General features: G+C 42.0%; 1 protein-coding gene across 1 annotated transcript in view; it reads left to right on the top strand.

Annotated features, from left to right (window-relative positions):
* CDAN1 (codanin 1) overlaps window positions 1–13,591 on the top strand; it is a 33,171-nt gene that overhangs the window by 14,511 nt on the left and 5,069 nt on the right. Inside the window, exons 12-25 of the mRNA XM_067296500.1 lie at window positions 283–397; window positions 1,276–1,419; window positions 2,083–2,249; window positions 2,886–2,967; window positions 3,641–3,730; window positions 4,809–4,863; window positions 5,835–5,968; window positions 6,748–6,851; window positions 8,428–8,577; window positions 9,023–9,086; window positions 9,572–9,650; window positions 10,643–10,800; window positions 12,344–12,451; window positions 12,822–12,885. Of these exons, the coding sequence (XP_067152601.1) occupies window positions 283–397; window positions 1,276–1,419; window positions 2,083–2,249; window positions 2,886–2,967; window positions 3,641–3,730; window positions 4,809–4,863; window positions 5,835–5,968; window positions 6,748–6,851; window positions 8,428–8,577; window positions 9,023–9,086; window positions 9,572–9,650; window positions 10,643–10,800; window positions 12,344–12,451; window positions 12,822–12,885 (1,514 nt within the window). The remainder of the gene's footprint in view (window positions 1–282; window positions 398–1,275; window positions 1,420–2,082; window positions 2,250–2,885; window positions 2,968–3,640; window positions 3,731–4,808; window positions 4,864–5,834; window positions 5,969–6,747; window positions 6,852–8,427; window positions 8,578–9,022; window positions 9,087–9,571; window positions 9,651–10,642; window positions 10,801–12,343; window positions 12,452–12,821; window positions 12,886–13,591) is intronic.

Below are 13,591 nucleotides of genomic sequence, written 5' to 3'. Positions count from 1 at the left end.
AGATCCACATTCTTATCATTATGCTGGGACATGCTGAGCAGTGGCAGTTCCAAGGAGTGAAAGACAAGAATGGAGAAGGGGGTCAGCCAGCATTAGAACCACAGAAGTCTTGTCCCTTGCTTTCTTGGCTGTCAGTGTGGTGCTTTGGAGGTTCTTGGTTAGATAAAAATCCGTGATGCTTAGTATGATTCAGTGACAAAGGCTTGAAATATTGCAGAGTGTTAGTTGAGGTTTTACTGCTGTTTCCAGCCCAGTCTGACTCATCATCATCTTTTGCTGAAGTTATCAGTTCAATCAGCACCTGGTGGATAGCCTGTGCCTGAAGATACTTGAACTAGATGGCCTTACTCTGATAGAGCATGAGCACAGTGATGGGGAAGCAGATATGGATGAACAGGTAAGCTTGCTTGCAAACACATCTGACAGAAATTTCCCTGAATGGTTCCTGTAGCTAAAGAACTGGTGATTTGGTTATAAATGGGATTTTCTTCCTTTAAGAGTACTTTATAAGTTGTTTGGAGTGTCTGCCATTGTATTTGCAGGACAAGAGCTTCTTCATTTGATTTTGTTGTAACTTGGCAATTTAAGTTGGTTTTACATGTCTGAGTCCCTTCCCAGTTACTTGTGTGCTTCAGGGTGCCTCTTGGAACTGTGTCTTAAGAGATGATGCACAACGGTTGGAAGTGATTTATTGTCAGGGAGCCTCTGTTTAGCTTACTAGTACCCTATGTCAGATCTGCTTCATCATTGAAATAACTGGGTTTAGTTGTGGCACTTGGTTGCAATAACACCTTGCTACTCTTCCGGATAGAAAGACTTCAGTAAGAATGAATTTGCAGTGGTGCCTATTCAGATGCTTGTTCACTCATCTATACCTAGCAGAGGTCTCAGAGCTTATCTGTATTAGCAAAGTAGCAGCCAAAGGTTCATGGAAACTTGCAGAGCAGTAACCATATGGAGGAGGCGTCATGAGATCAGCTCTCTACCATCTCACTGATTCCAAAGTTAATAATAGGAAGGTGTGATTGAGCAGCTGCTTGTTTTAGAAAGCTCTCAAATTAATTTCTTCTTGCTATAGGTGGAGCAGTGGATGCAGAAGCAATTTTAAATATGTATGTTTATAATATATATGCATTTTGGAAATTTAGTGTTATTAAAAGCAGTGGCAAAGCTAGGTGGTACTTCTACATGAAAGGAGTGGAAGTTTTGTGTAGGTAGTTGCTTTGCCAGTTTAGGGTAGCATTGCTCCAGCTTGTTTTCCTTTTTTCATTTCAGGACGAAAAGAAGCGTTTCACTGTGGTGCTATTAAGCCTACGACTCCTCGCCAAATTCCTGGGGTTTCTTGTTTTCTTGCCATATCGCACCGTGGAACAGCCAACTAGAGACCTGCTGGAGTCTGCAGTAGCTTTAAGAAACAGAGTAAGAAACCAAACACTTCCAAGAAATCTAGCATGAACCTTTGCTTGACAGGCAGGTTTCCTAATCCAAAAAGGGGATTGGGATTAGTGATGTCAGTTCATAGCAAGCCAGTGGTTCCTCGGATGATGTTACACTGGTCTGTGCCCCTGTTACATGTCTTGAGGATACAGACAAAGGAAAGAAAAGAGAGTTTGTATAAGATAGAAAAGAGGGAGCAGTGTGGTGATGGTGAGGTACTGTGTCTTCTGTTGTCTCTGCCAAGCTGGGGTTGTCATATCAGAATTTAGGCTTGGCTAGGCAGAACTCGTATTTATAGTGTAAAATCCAGCCACCAGAAATGGTTTTTGTTAGTTTCACACCCTGCTCCTAGCAAGGTGGCACACTGAATGCATGGAGGTTGGGGGCTAAAGCTGATTCCACTGGTACACAGTCAAGCTTATAGCCTTACAACTTTCCTTTTGAAAGTCCCAGTGGGACCTGTGGTTGCTGTTGTAGTATGGTTTCTATCTCTGTGGTGCAGAGAAAAATTTTCATTAACCAAAATGGCAACCTGTATTTGCACAGAAGATTTGTAGCAAGAAAAATCATGATATAGATAAGATTTTTCTTTAAGTATCAAAAGGTAACTTCAGGCTGCTGCTTTAAATTCTGTTGTCCATCAAGACCCAGCCAGTACTGGATGTATTGAAGCTTCTGAGACAATCTGTTCGGGACCGACATGCTATCCTCACCATTCCTTGGATTGTGGAGTTCCTTTCCCTTGTGGATCATATAGCTCCTTTTCTTGATTACTACAGGAAGGTATTTTGTCTCTTGCTGCAGATATACAGGTAAGAGCCTGGGAAAGGGCATCTGTTAAAGAACTCTTCTGTGAAGGCACGTTCATGTATTTGAGGTAGCTGACATCTGAGAATGCATGCTGGCCCTAGCTCAAGATTCTTATAAAAGGTACATCTTTTGCACTAAAGCAAATCATGAACATTTCTTGTCTTACATAAAACTGTAAAGGGAGCACATCTTAAACTCTGAGATTAACATTTAAATATTGCTTTTTGATTAATTAAACCAAATTCTTTGAGTCCCCACTCACTCATTCTACATCTGCAGCTGTGAATTTTAAACCGTGTAATGGCCTACAAAGTTTTCCATGCCTAGAGAATGCTCTAGTTTTTTTTTTTTTTTTTTTTTTCTTCTATATATGGGAGGAGAATTTGAAGCACACTCTAGAGGGTTACTTAACACTGGCTTTTCCAATGTAAACTTATAATAGCATGTTATTTGGATGCATACACACAAAGTGAATAGAACATGCTTTCAGCTCTGTAGCAGACAAATTGGGAATGTGTACATGGTGACAAATAGTATAATCAAAGTGAGGTTGTGTTTTTTTTTGGTTTTTTTTTTTTCTCTTGAAATTGAGCTATTGAAATCTAACACTCTCTCCTGCTGCTCTTCTTGCATGGTAGGTTAATGGTCCTTTCTGAAGATAAGGAGATGAGTTTCCTGAACAAACTGCTGATTCTTGCAGTTCTGGGTTGGCTTTTTCAAGTGAGTCTCTCCTGTGCGCCTAAAGCTCTTCCCTGGAGAAAAACAGGGCACAAAACTCATAGAAGATAATATAAAAATGAGTTAAAATACTGCAAAATACTAATTTTTTCCACTCGTGTGGGGTTTAACAATCCTCTGTACTCTAATGGAGAATTGTTTTCCTATAGTGGAATTTTGTGTGAAATAACATTTTTCCAATTTGAATTCTAATTTTTGCTGAAACACATTCTGTCCTTATTAATCTATATCTTGTAAACAAATTGACAGCTAATTATGTTAAAACTGGAAGTTCTTGTCACAAAGGCAAAGTACTAATTGACATCCTTGAATTAATGGAGAATTTTTTTGCCTAATAAAGGGATGGTTTGTGATAAGCTTTTAAAATCCTTTTGTGCCTCAACTGGAAGGAAGGTGACTGAGTAGCGGCAACTTGTTGGAAAGGTGAAAGATGCTGTATGGGGAGGGTAAGGAATGTGGTTTATGGAAAGGTGATAAAATTAAATCTTGAATTTTATGGGGAAATGTTCTCCTTATGGCCTAGAGGATCCTCAGTGCCAGTTTTTTGTTGTTGTTTGTGGGTGGAGAGGTTGCTAAAATTTTACAACCCTCTTTATCAGAAATGCTATAAGTTATTGACCGCTGTTTGGGCTGTAACAATTGGTTTCTGTTTCAGGTTCCGTCAGTCCCTGAAGAGTTGTTCTTTACCACTGATGTCAGGAAGGAGGGATTGATGATGGATACTGTGACATCCACTCGGGCTTTGGTGAGTTAGTGCAATAGCAGCTCCTCTGAAGCTGTGCCTGAGGAGTCACAGGAGTTTAATGTCAGTGTAGCTGTGCTGAGCAGAGGAGATGAAGGCAAATGGATGGGATGCTCCGGTTAGTCCAAGTGACTAGACTGCATTGTGTCCTGGGTTGTAAACTGTATGCCTTAGAGCTCTGAGGCTTTTGGCAGGCAGAAGTCATCTCAAGTACTGCAATGGCTTGCAGAACAGGTGCAAAATTAGGCTGGAGGATCAAATGCTTTTTTTTTTTATATACAGAAGCTGTTTTCCTGGTCATAGATTTCTTAGCTCTGCTTGCTAAGCAGAGATAAATTGCAGCTCTTCCTCAAAATAAATATTAGTAATGGTGAACTCAACAGAAATAGAAAAACAGGACTGTAAAAGCAAGGTTGCTGTCTTTGGAGTCAACTTCTATCCAGTTGTATGGCAAATGGTAACTGAATTGAAAGTAATTTGAGCAAGCAGAGAAGTAGGCGAGTGTTTGGGAGTTATTTGAAACATTGTATATTCCATCCATGGCAATGAACAGATAGTATTCCTGGAAAAATCAGCAGTATGTTAGCTAAGGTCTATGTGTATCCTGTTCCAATTAGAAAGTTCTGTTTTGCACCATCTCTCAGTGGCAGAGATATGGTGCAGAGATCTACTGGATCTACTTTCCACACCTGTGAAAGTGTAATGCATAGCAAATGTGCCTTATTTATTCTGTTCTATGAATAAGTTTCTCTCTCACAAGTAGCAGCTGTGGCAACAGCCCTGGTTTTCTTCTGAAACTGTTAGCTTTCAGTTGGGCTTTGGTAATCAGAAGTAAAGGTTGAGCTGTATAACTGGATGTAGAGCAGATTTCCATGCGTTACAAGGCTGCCACTGAACCCGTGGTTGCAAAGTTCATCATTTTACTGTGAAGGCATTTGATTTGGAATCCAGTTAGCTTCATTGTTTTTGTGGAAAGGCTGCTTTGAAATGTGCCTGTGACCGTGTATATGCAATTTCTGACTTTCTAAAGACTGTTTCTTTCTTGCTTTGTCCTTCAACTTTTCCTTCCTTCTCTCACCAGGACTCTGTACCCTTGGTGGATCAGCAGTTACTTTATACCTGCTGTCCCTATCTTGGTGAGTATTTTATTGATGTTTGTCCTAGCATTCTTTGGTACTGTGAGTCCTCAGATCATCTTTCTTCCCATTCCTCACAACCTTGGCTCTCAGCTGTGTACAACTAAGCCTTGATGAAAAACTGTATCATGGATCCTGCAGTTGTGAATAATAGCTGGTAAAGTTGGGGGAGGGAGACTGCACAGCCGGGATACTTGATTTACAGAGCTAGAATATGGAGGAAGGGGGAGATAGTTGTCCTTGCACTGGAAGAAGCCTAACAAGGAGTTAAGTGTACTACTTTTCCATTCTAGGTATAGGGAGAGGCGATTGTACTGTGAGGAATGCCTTAATTCTAGAGCACATTTCTGCTGTCAGGCAGAGGGGAAGAATCCTTTTGTGTGCTGATATTTTATCAGGTTGTTGTCTGACACAATATAACTACATCTTCTCATCTTTTTCTGGGATCTGACAGCTATGGGTGAAGCCCCTCTCTGTAAAGAACAGAGCGTGAGATGGTGGGACAGCCCTCTGCCTCTTGGGCGTTTGGTAGTAGGAAAGCTGTATGTTTACACAGGGATTCCTGCATCATGAAAGCTTCTGGGGGTTGAACAAGTTCTCAAGCTTTTCCCCCAGTGTTTTCTCCTGACCCTGTTGGAATTTTGAGAATTGCTGCTTATCCTGTTGTCCTTGTAGACTTTGTACAATTCCTGCTTGCCATGATAAAAAAGGATTCATAGAAACAGCTGCTCCCTGATCCTTCTGAACAAGTCCCTAAGTACCAGGGAACTTCTTGGAGCCTTGCCTGTCCTGCTCTGCCCTGCCAGTTAGGTGGGTGGGATGCCTCTCTGCTCTTCAGAAGCTTCAGCTTTCACAGAAGCTGAAAGAATCTGCTCTGGAGATGGAACTTGGCTATATGGAATTCTCTGTGAATTTGGATTGTTCTCCTGCATATGGGATTGGTGACGGCTTTTGCATGTTTCTCTTTACAGGTGAGCTGCGGAAACTACTTGCCTCTTTTGTGGCTGGCAGTGGAGCAAAGAATGGTGGCTTTGTAAGGAAAATCACTCCAACAGCTGCAGAGTCCTTGGCACCCAAACCTTCTGTCACACAAAGAAAACTTCAGGTAATGAAATTTGAGAAGGGCTGTGTGCTGGCTCCTGATGTGAGCAAAGACCAGTGTGCTTGCTTTGTGAAATGGCTTTGACCTTGTGTACATGGCTTCTCAAGTGGAAGCAGGGCAGGAGAAATTACTTGTGTGATGGTAGGACACACAGTGGCATCCTAATGTTTAGGAAAGAAAGATGTAGACCTAGACAGCAGGGAATGTTCTTTTGATAGTCAGGTATGCCTCCTCCGCATTCTGCTGGTTGAATCATGTGGCTGGAATATCATGTGGGTGCTCAGTTCCAGAGAAATTCAGTAAGCATTTTTGCAGGTCAGAACTAGCCTTTGTCTGTGTCTGTCTCTTAACATCTACTGTTGGTATACTCTGCTTTGGTTAGGCTGTAACTGTGCTTTCCACAGAAGGTTAGAACTGTGTGAGAGCCTACAGGATTGCCAGCCTATAATTAATATGATACTTTCTTTCCAAAGCAAACCCTATATGGTAGCTCACTGTGAGCAGGTGCTGTCAGAACTCTCCCGTTCTTGTCTTTACTGGTCACTGGCTTTCTTAGTTTCATAAAAGCTGATAATAAGCTCTGGATTAAATGGTTAGAAGGAAATAGGAAGCAGATACTTTACAGGCGTGCCAGATGCTACAAAAGCAGTGTGTTATGGTATAGACAAATTGTGCTCTTTAGCACAGTTCATATCCTAGTTTTGTCTGTTCCTATGATGAGGAGAGGAGGATCTGGGTGGAGTGCTCTAATCAAATTGTAGAACTTCATTTCTCTTGAACAGGCAGAGTTGGAACAGGCCTTCTTCCACAACCAGCCACCCTCCTTGCGGAGAACAGTTGAATTTGTGGCAGAGAGGGTGGGATCCAACTGTGTTAAGCACATCAAGTAAGTGCTGGTGATCTGTTCTGTGACTTAAGAAATAACTTTGCTGTACTGAGGAAGGGAAAGATCCTTTAAAATTCTGTGTATGGAGGGGAAGATTTGGGGGACGGGGAGAAAACTTCCCTTAGTGTACTATATAGCAGAACACTAAGGCTGTGTAAGGCTATGACAGTGGGGTCAAGCAACATCTGATTTTGTATCACAGAGGGGAATTTTGAGGAGGGGTGCAAAGATGAGGATTATATGGCTGTGGGAGACTTGGAATGTGAATGCAGTGGAGCATTATGAGACTTAATATCACTTTCAGAATGTTCTTGCTAATCATAGAAAAACTTGGGTCAGGGGGGACCTCTGGATGTCATCTGGTCCAGCCTCCTGCTGAAAGCAGGATCAGCTTCAAAGTTAGGTCAGGCTGCTGAGGATCTCATCCAGTTGAGTTGTGAAAGTCCCCAAAGACAGGGATTCAGCAGCCTCTTGGCACTCTGTTGCAATGCTTAATTTCCCCACTCTTTGAAAAATGTTTTTTTATATACTATCAGAATTTTCCTTGCCTGGCTTGTGCCGGTTGCCTCTCATCCTTTTGCTGTGCAGTTTCTGGAGGAGTCTTGCTCTGTAACTTTTTCTGCTCCCTCTTCCCATCCCCCCTGCCTCACTGCCCTCCCCACCCCACCTTCTCTTCTCCAGGCTAAATGAAATTGGCTCCCTAAGCCTGTCCTCATATGTCATGTGCTCCAACATCCCAGCCATCTTAGTGGCATTCTGCTGGCTTCACTCCAGTTGTCAGTGGCTTTCTTGTACTGAGGGCCCAAAACTGGACACAGTACTCCAGATGGAGCCTCACCAGTGCTGAGGGGGAGCAGTAACTTCCCTCGACCTGCTGGCTGCACTGTTGCTAATGCAGCCCAATATGAGGATGGCCGCCTTTGCACACGAACTTGTTCAACTTGTCTACTGGGAACGCCAGGTTCTTCTCTGCAGGGCTGCTACCTAGCCGGTAGACCCCAGCCTGTACTGGTGCATGGGGTTATTCCATCCCAGATGCAAAGCTTTACATTTCTTCTTACTGAACTTCTGAGGACCCTGTCAGTCCATTTCTCCAGCTTGTCAAGGTCCTTCTGAATGGCAGCCCTGCCCTCCAGCAGGGGCTTGTGCCGAGGGTTTGCTAACATCCCCTTGTCAGGCTTGTTGAAGACATCAAACAGTACTGGCCTGTGAGGAACACTGGTTGTAATGGGCTGCTGTTGACGACTTTGAACTTTTGACCACTATCCATTGAGAACGTAAGGGTATTATTGCCAGAAAAGATACTTGTAACTATATATATTAAAACTTAGTCTTTTAACTCTGAGTTTTACCACTATTATGATACCTCCATTGCTGTTTATTTCTCCTTACTGAAAAGAGCAAGGAGATCCTATAGTACTGAACACTGCATGGTTAATTCCTTTTTAGTAGAGTGGCTTGTTGCATTTGCACCTGAGAGAGAAATGGGTATCCTCCTGGAATGGGGGGAATGTCTAGTAACAGTTATTGTGCTTTTTTTCCTGTATTGATTTCAGTCTGTTGGATTTTTTTCCAGGGCAACACTGGTAGCTGAGTTGGTTCAAAGGGCTGAAGTGATGTTGCAGGATAAAATGAAAGAGGAGGATGCTAATCATGACAAGCTGCTGGAAGAGGTGTGCGCTCATCTGTATGAGGAAGGGGCCCAGGCACTCGTCAGAGGCAGAGAGTAAGGAGGAAAAGCTATTTAAACTTGTGCCTTCCCTTCTCTTTTTATTGCGGAATCTATAAGCCTAATTCGGCTTAGCCTGTCATGCTTGGGTTCTGGTAATTATAAACCCTGACCTCTGCTCTTCTTAGGGTGACTGCTGTGCCTCCAGCCAGTTAATGTCGTATTTGTAGGAAGGAATAAAGGTGCTGTGTGTCCCTCTGCATCCAGCTCCAAACTGACATCCACTGCAGTTACTGTATTTCCCCTCTTTGGAAAACTGAGTATTGCAGCTTGGTGGCTTGTAATTTGTCTTTCCTTATCTGGTTCTCTTTGTCTGACTTTTTTCACTGAAGTCTTCCAAGTGGTTTTGACTGTAAGAATATGTGAAAGTTCCTGTGATAATGAAATTCTGACTGTTGTCCAAGAGCTTTGACTAATACTGTGGCATTTTTTTTTCTCGCAGATTTTGCAAAAAGAAAGGGCCTGAGGCAGTAAGAGTGTTGTTGCCAGACGAGACATCTGCAGCAGTATGTATTTTTATTAAAACTCATTAAAGACTTGACTTTGAGTCCAGATCATTACTGTATTTCCATTGCTGCTTCACTTATCCCTGAATAGTTTAGGACATTTTGAGGCCCTGATGTAAAGACTATTAGCTAAAGAGAAGAGTTACCACTTCCAGGCTCTGGATATTCTGGCTAAAGTGATTCTCTAGCCAATAGCAGAGTCCTAAATCTGACACTAGAGTGGCATATAAGTTACATTCATATTGCGAGGATAATGCTTCTCTTTTACCATCAACTTCTACAATAATTGATAGAGTTTGGGTGGGAAATCAAAAAGGGCGTGTCCTATTGCTCAGAATATCAGTTCCTGCAATGGTGGTGGTGCCCTGTTTAAATGGTGGTGCCCCAGATTAAACCTTTTCCTGCTAGAGTTTCTTCTGATTTTTCACTGACTAGTGATGTGGTTGGTAGTAAATCTACTATTGCTTGTTATCCTGCTCCTAAAGGTTTTGAATAGCGCAGAAGAAATTGCAATGGAACTGGCTACTGAGAAGGCCTGTGGCTGGCTTTCCGCCAACATTGCAGGTGCGTCTCTTTACCCTGCACTGGGGTTTCTAATGTGAATATAGTACTTTTATCTGAGATCAAGGCATAGAAGTTCATTCCAGTGTCATGAAGTACTTGGTCGGTCATACTCATTTTTCTTTTAGTGGGAAGCATGCAGTTGCTCTGTTCCTCCTTGTTTAGGAATAAGAGGAATGGTTTCTAGCTCCAAGAACCTTCCGTCTTCAGGGATTTTTCAGACTTGGCCCATGTAAGTGATTTTTAGTTATGGAGGCTGTTAAGATGGTGAGGATGAATGCTATGGAAGGTGTCTTCTGAAAATATCATCCAAGCTGAAGTTGTCTTAGCACCGCAAATGTATGATACAGACAGCTACTCTCTCAAGCCACTGTATGGTCCACGTTTACACAGTGCTTCTGGAAACTTCTGCAAACCAAATGTCTCTTGGACTGCATATGTTTTCAGCAAGCTGAAGGCAGCTATAGTCATTTGTCTGTAATAGTGCTCTGGCAACTCTTCAGAATCTTTCAAAGTTTCAGGAGGTCATGCCAAGAATCGGGAGAAATATCTAGCACCATTTGCAGCAGCAGGAGTTTAGTGTTCAGATGTTGGTCAAAACTTATTTTGGTACAAAACACAGCTTTCATGGGCATAGTAGTTGAACTGGTATGATCACACTGGTTCAGCTTTCTAATTTGGCATTGCTTCCTGGCTTAGCTACTTCATGTTTGTTAAACCTTTTCAATCCTTTTGATGGAAAACTAGAGATGAGTGAGTAATCAGTGGTAGCTTGTGCCTCCCTTTAAGTTAACTCTCTCTCCCTACCAGTGTCTCTGCCCATAAAGCAGCATGGGAGCCCAGAGTGAGGAGGATTTGAAAGTGTGAACTATCCTTTCCTTGTTTGTAACAGCCCTGAGCATGGAAGGCTTACAGGGGTAGTGTGTGGAAATAGTTATCTGCCTCACTGGAGAGGAGAGTTGAGGTAAACAGGACTTGTTCCCTGTCCTCTATAGCACTGATCAAAAGAGAAGTGAAGGCAACCTTCAACAGAATGCTGAAAGTGCCAGGACTTCCCTTACCCAGCGAGGATGCTCTGGAGTTGAGAAGAGACTGTCCCCCAGGCTGTCAACACCATGCTCCGTTTCCCTCCCAAATCATCAATGAGATAAAGGTACAGAGTGTGCTCGCTTCCTGGCTTGTCCTAACTCCCTTCTTATTTTTCACCTCTTTGGCTCTTTTTTTAAAGGGGGGAGGGAGGGGTGGCATTCTGGTCCTAAGGAACTGGCTATGAGGAGTGTGTGGGAAGCGGGATGGAAAGGTGTCTTGTATTTCATCCCCTCCTTTCCTGACTGTGTGTAGATCAGTGCTCTCTGGTCAGGAGTGCCATCTCAAATACAGGGTTCTCGGTAACATGGCAATGGCCATTTGATGTGGGTAGCATGGAAACAAGTGTTGTGAGCATTGTGTGCAACTGTATACTGAAGAGTTGGTGTATCAAAATGGCTTCTTTTCCATGGACCTGCTTGTTTTTATGGAGAGCTTTTTGGCCATGTGTTCTGGTCTCTGGTTAGAATAAATATTTCGTGTTGGTCTTTTCAGTTCTGCAGAGCTTGTTAGATTATCTCATCTTACACATCAGAGGAATTCTACGTTCAATTAATGTCAAATGTATCTGTATGAATCTGTTGAAAAAATTTTGTATAACTGGGGACAATCGGAATTACTTGAAAAGAAGGTGATGGTGAAGGTGATTTGTTTCAGCCTTAAGTTCAAGCAGTTTTCTATTCAAGCTGGTTCAAATTACATTTTGGCCTTTACTTTACAGGTTTAAAAGGTCACTGTTCTTGTAAAAATCATACAATTTTATAACCTGTGTCAATAACCCTTGAGAAAAGAAATAGAACTCTAAAAACCTTGCTTGTTTTTTTTTTTTTTTTTCCCACTGCTTGTTCTGCCTACTTTTTGCCTGGTCTTGTCTGTCCAAACAATAATTCTGGATCTCACTGTAATCAGATTTCCAGCAGTTTTATAAGAAAGAGTACAAATATCCTTTAATGCTTTCCTGCTTGAGCAAAAATAAAAAATAGGGTAAGGTATGGGAAGAAATCAGGGGCTCTTTCTGTAAACTGTTGCCTTTTGGAAGATGTTTTGACAGGGTATCTTCTGGAATGCAACTTTTAAAATGGTTTCTTCTTTTGATTTCCATCCTGTGTTTCTGATATTAGCTGGTAAATCACTGGTGATGAAGAGTGCTACCACATGTAGAATTGGGTAAACCAGTATTTATACTGTAACTGTATTAGTGCTCTTCATACTTGGCTGAAGCTACGTTGTCAATAGTCATCTAGATTTCTGTAGCAGTTCTACCTGAACTTACTTGCTACTTTGGCAAATTTATCTAGAGCTTTCAAAGCTGGGTGCTTCCTCTTAAAGGCATGAAAGAGGGAAGAACTGGTTGCCCTCATTGTCTTTGACTTCATCACATCAGTGGGAACTATGGGAGAAAACCAGACCTAAGTAATGTTTTGCAAAAATTCTGCTTTGATCTCTCAGTCCTCTTATCTCTAAAGAGAGGAGAAGACTAATTTAAATGGTCCATTTTTTTGGTGAGGACTTGAGGGCTATGTGTAAATTCCTCTGTCATAGGTTTCAAAAATCTGTTTGTGGAAATGCTGAGTCACTATAGGTGAGTGACTATTGCCTTTTTCATCAAGGATGTACTCTGCATCGCTGTGGGCCCACGGGATGAAGGTGAAGTGATTGACTATGTCTGGCTGGAGTGCTTGCTTGGAAGACTGAGTCAGACACTTCGGTGCAGAAAGGTAGAAGTAAAAAAAAAGCAACAAAAAAACTTCAGAGCACTTTGAGCCATCTTCATACCTGTAAACTCTTGAGTTTGCCTTGCCTCAGAGTTGAATTCAGTCAAAATGTTTTTCGTCTGAACTCAAATGTAACAAAGTTGCACTGTATTTTTTAGACTCTGTAGATCTGCTTGTAACTTAAATTAGCCTTTGTGGACTCTCTTTTCATGCAGAATCTCTTGGCTTTGATTCTCTAATGGCTATCAGATCACAGCTCTGTGCTTCTTGCTGTGAATTGCTTGCTCTTCTCTGCTATTTTTATCATTTGTGAAGCCTATTTTGTCCAGCCTGCAGTATGGGGACAAAGATATAACGTTTTTGTGTTTTCCAGTTCATGTGTCCCACATCAGAACAGCAGCTGGCAAAGTGCACGGTTGAGTTGGCTTCTTTGCTAGGTAAGTCAATCATGATATGCAATCTAAGATTAAAAAGTGTTATTGCTGGTCTCTTAACTCTCTGGGGTCAGAGCTTGTGGATATTTGCTTCTTTCTGGTGCCATTGTGTGTGGGTTTTTTTCTGCCAATTTGGATGGTTGCTCTTGTTCCTGCCCACCTTTTGCAAAACAGCATTACACTGTGACTAAACATCCTTCAGATCTGATGTTCTCATTCACATCTCCATTGTTTTTCATTTATTGATACCTTCATATAAATATTCAATAAACTTTCTAGCATTTCTGCCTCTGAAAGATTGCAGCTGAATGTTTCTTTTTGTTTTTTCCTAAAAGTAAAGGCCTGTCCTCTTCATTTTTCTTATGGCTCTTTTTTGAGAGAATGGAAGTAACTTGTTTTCTGTGCATTGTGACTTCTGGGCAAGAGCCGTCAGTATAGGAGAGACCAAGCGTGTTATGGAGTTAAACATGAGTTTTGGTCTTTTTATTCCCTTTTCTCCTGCTCAGCCTGTAAAATGGAATATTTTTCTCAGCATGAGCTAATGATATAATGATATTTTGTATCATCTTTGATGATACAAAACTGGGAGGAGTGGCTGATACACCAGAGGGCTGTGCTGCCATTCAGAGAGACCTGGACAGGCTGGAGAGGTGGGCGGAGAGGAACCTCATGAAGTTCAACAAAGGCAAGCGCAGGGTCCTGCACCTGG

The sequence above is a fragment of the Apteryx mantelli genome, chromosome 4 (genome assembly GCF_036417845.1).
Source record: "Apteryx mantelli isolate bAptMan1 chromosome 4, bAptMan1.hap1, whole genome shotgun sequence".
Classification (NCBI taxonomy): Eukaryota; Metazoa; Chordata; class Aves; order Apterygiformes; family Apterygidae; genus Apteryx; species Apteryx mantelli.
This window is presented reverse-complemented; position numbering and strand designations above follow the sequence as displayed.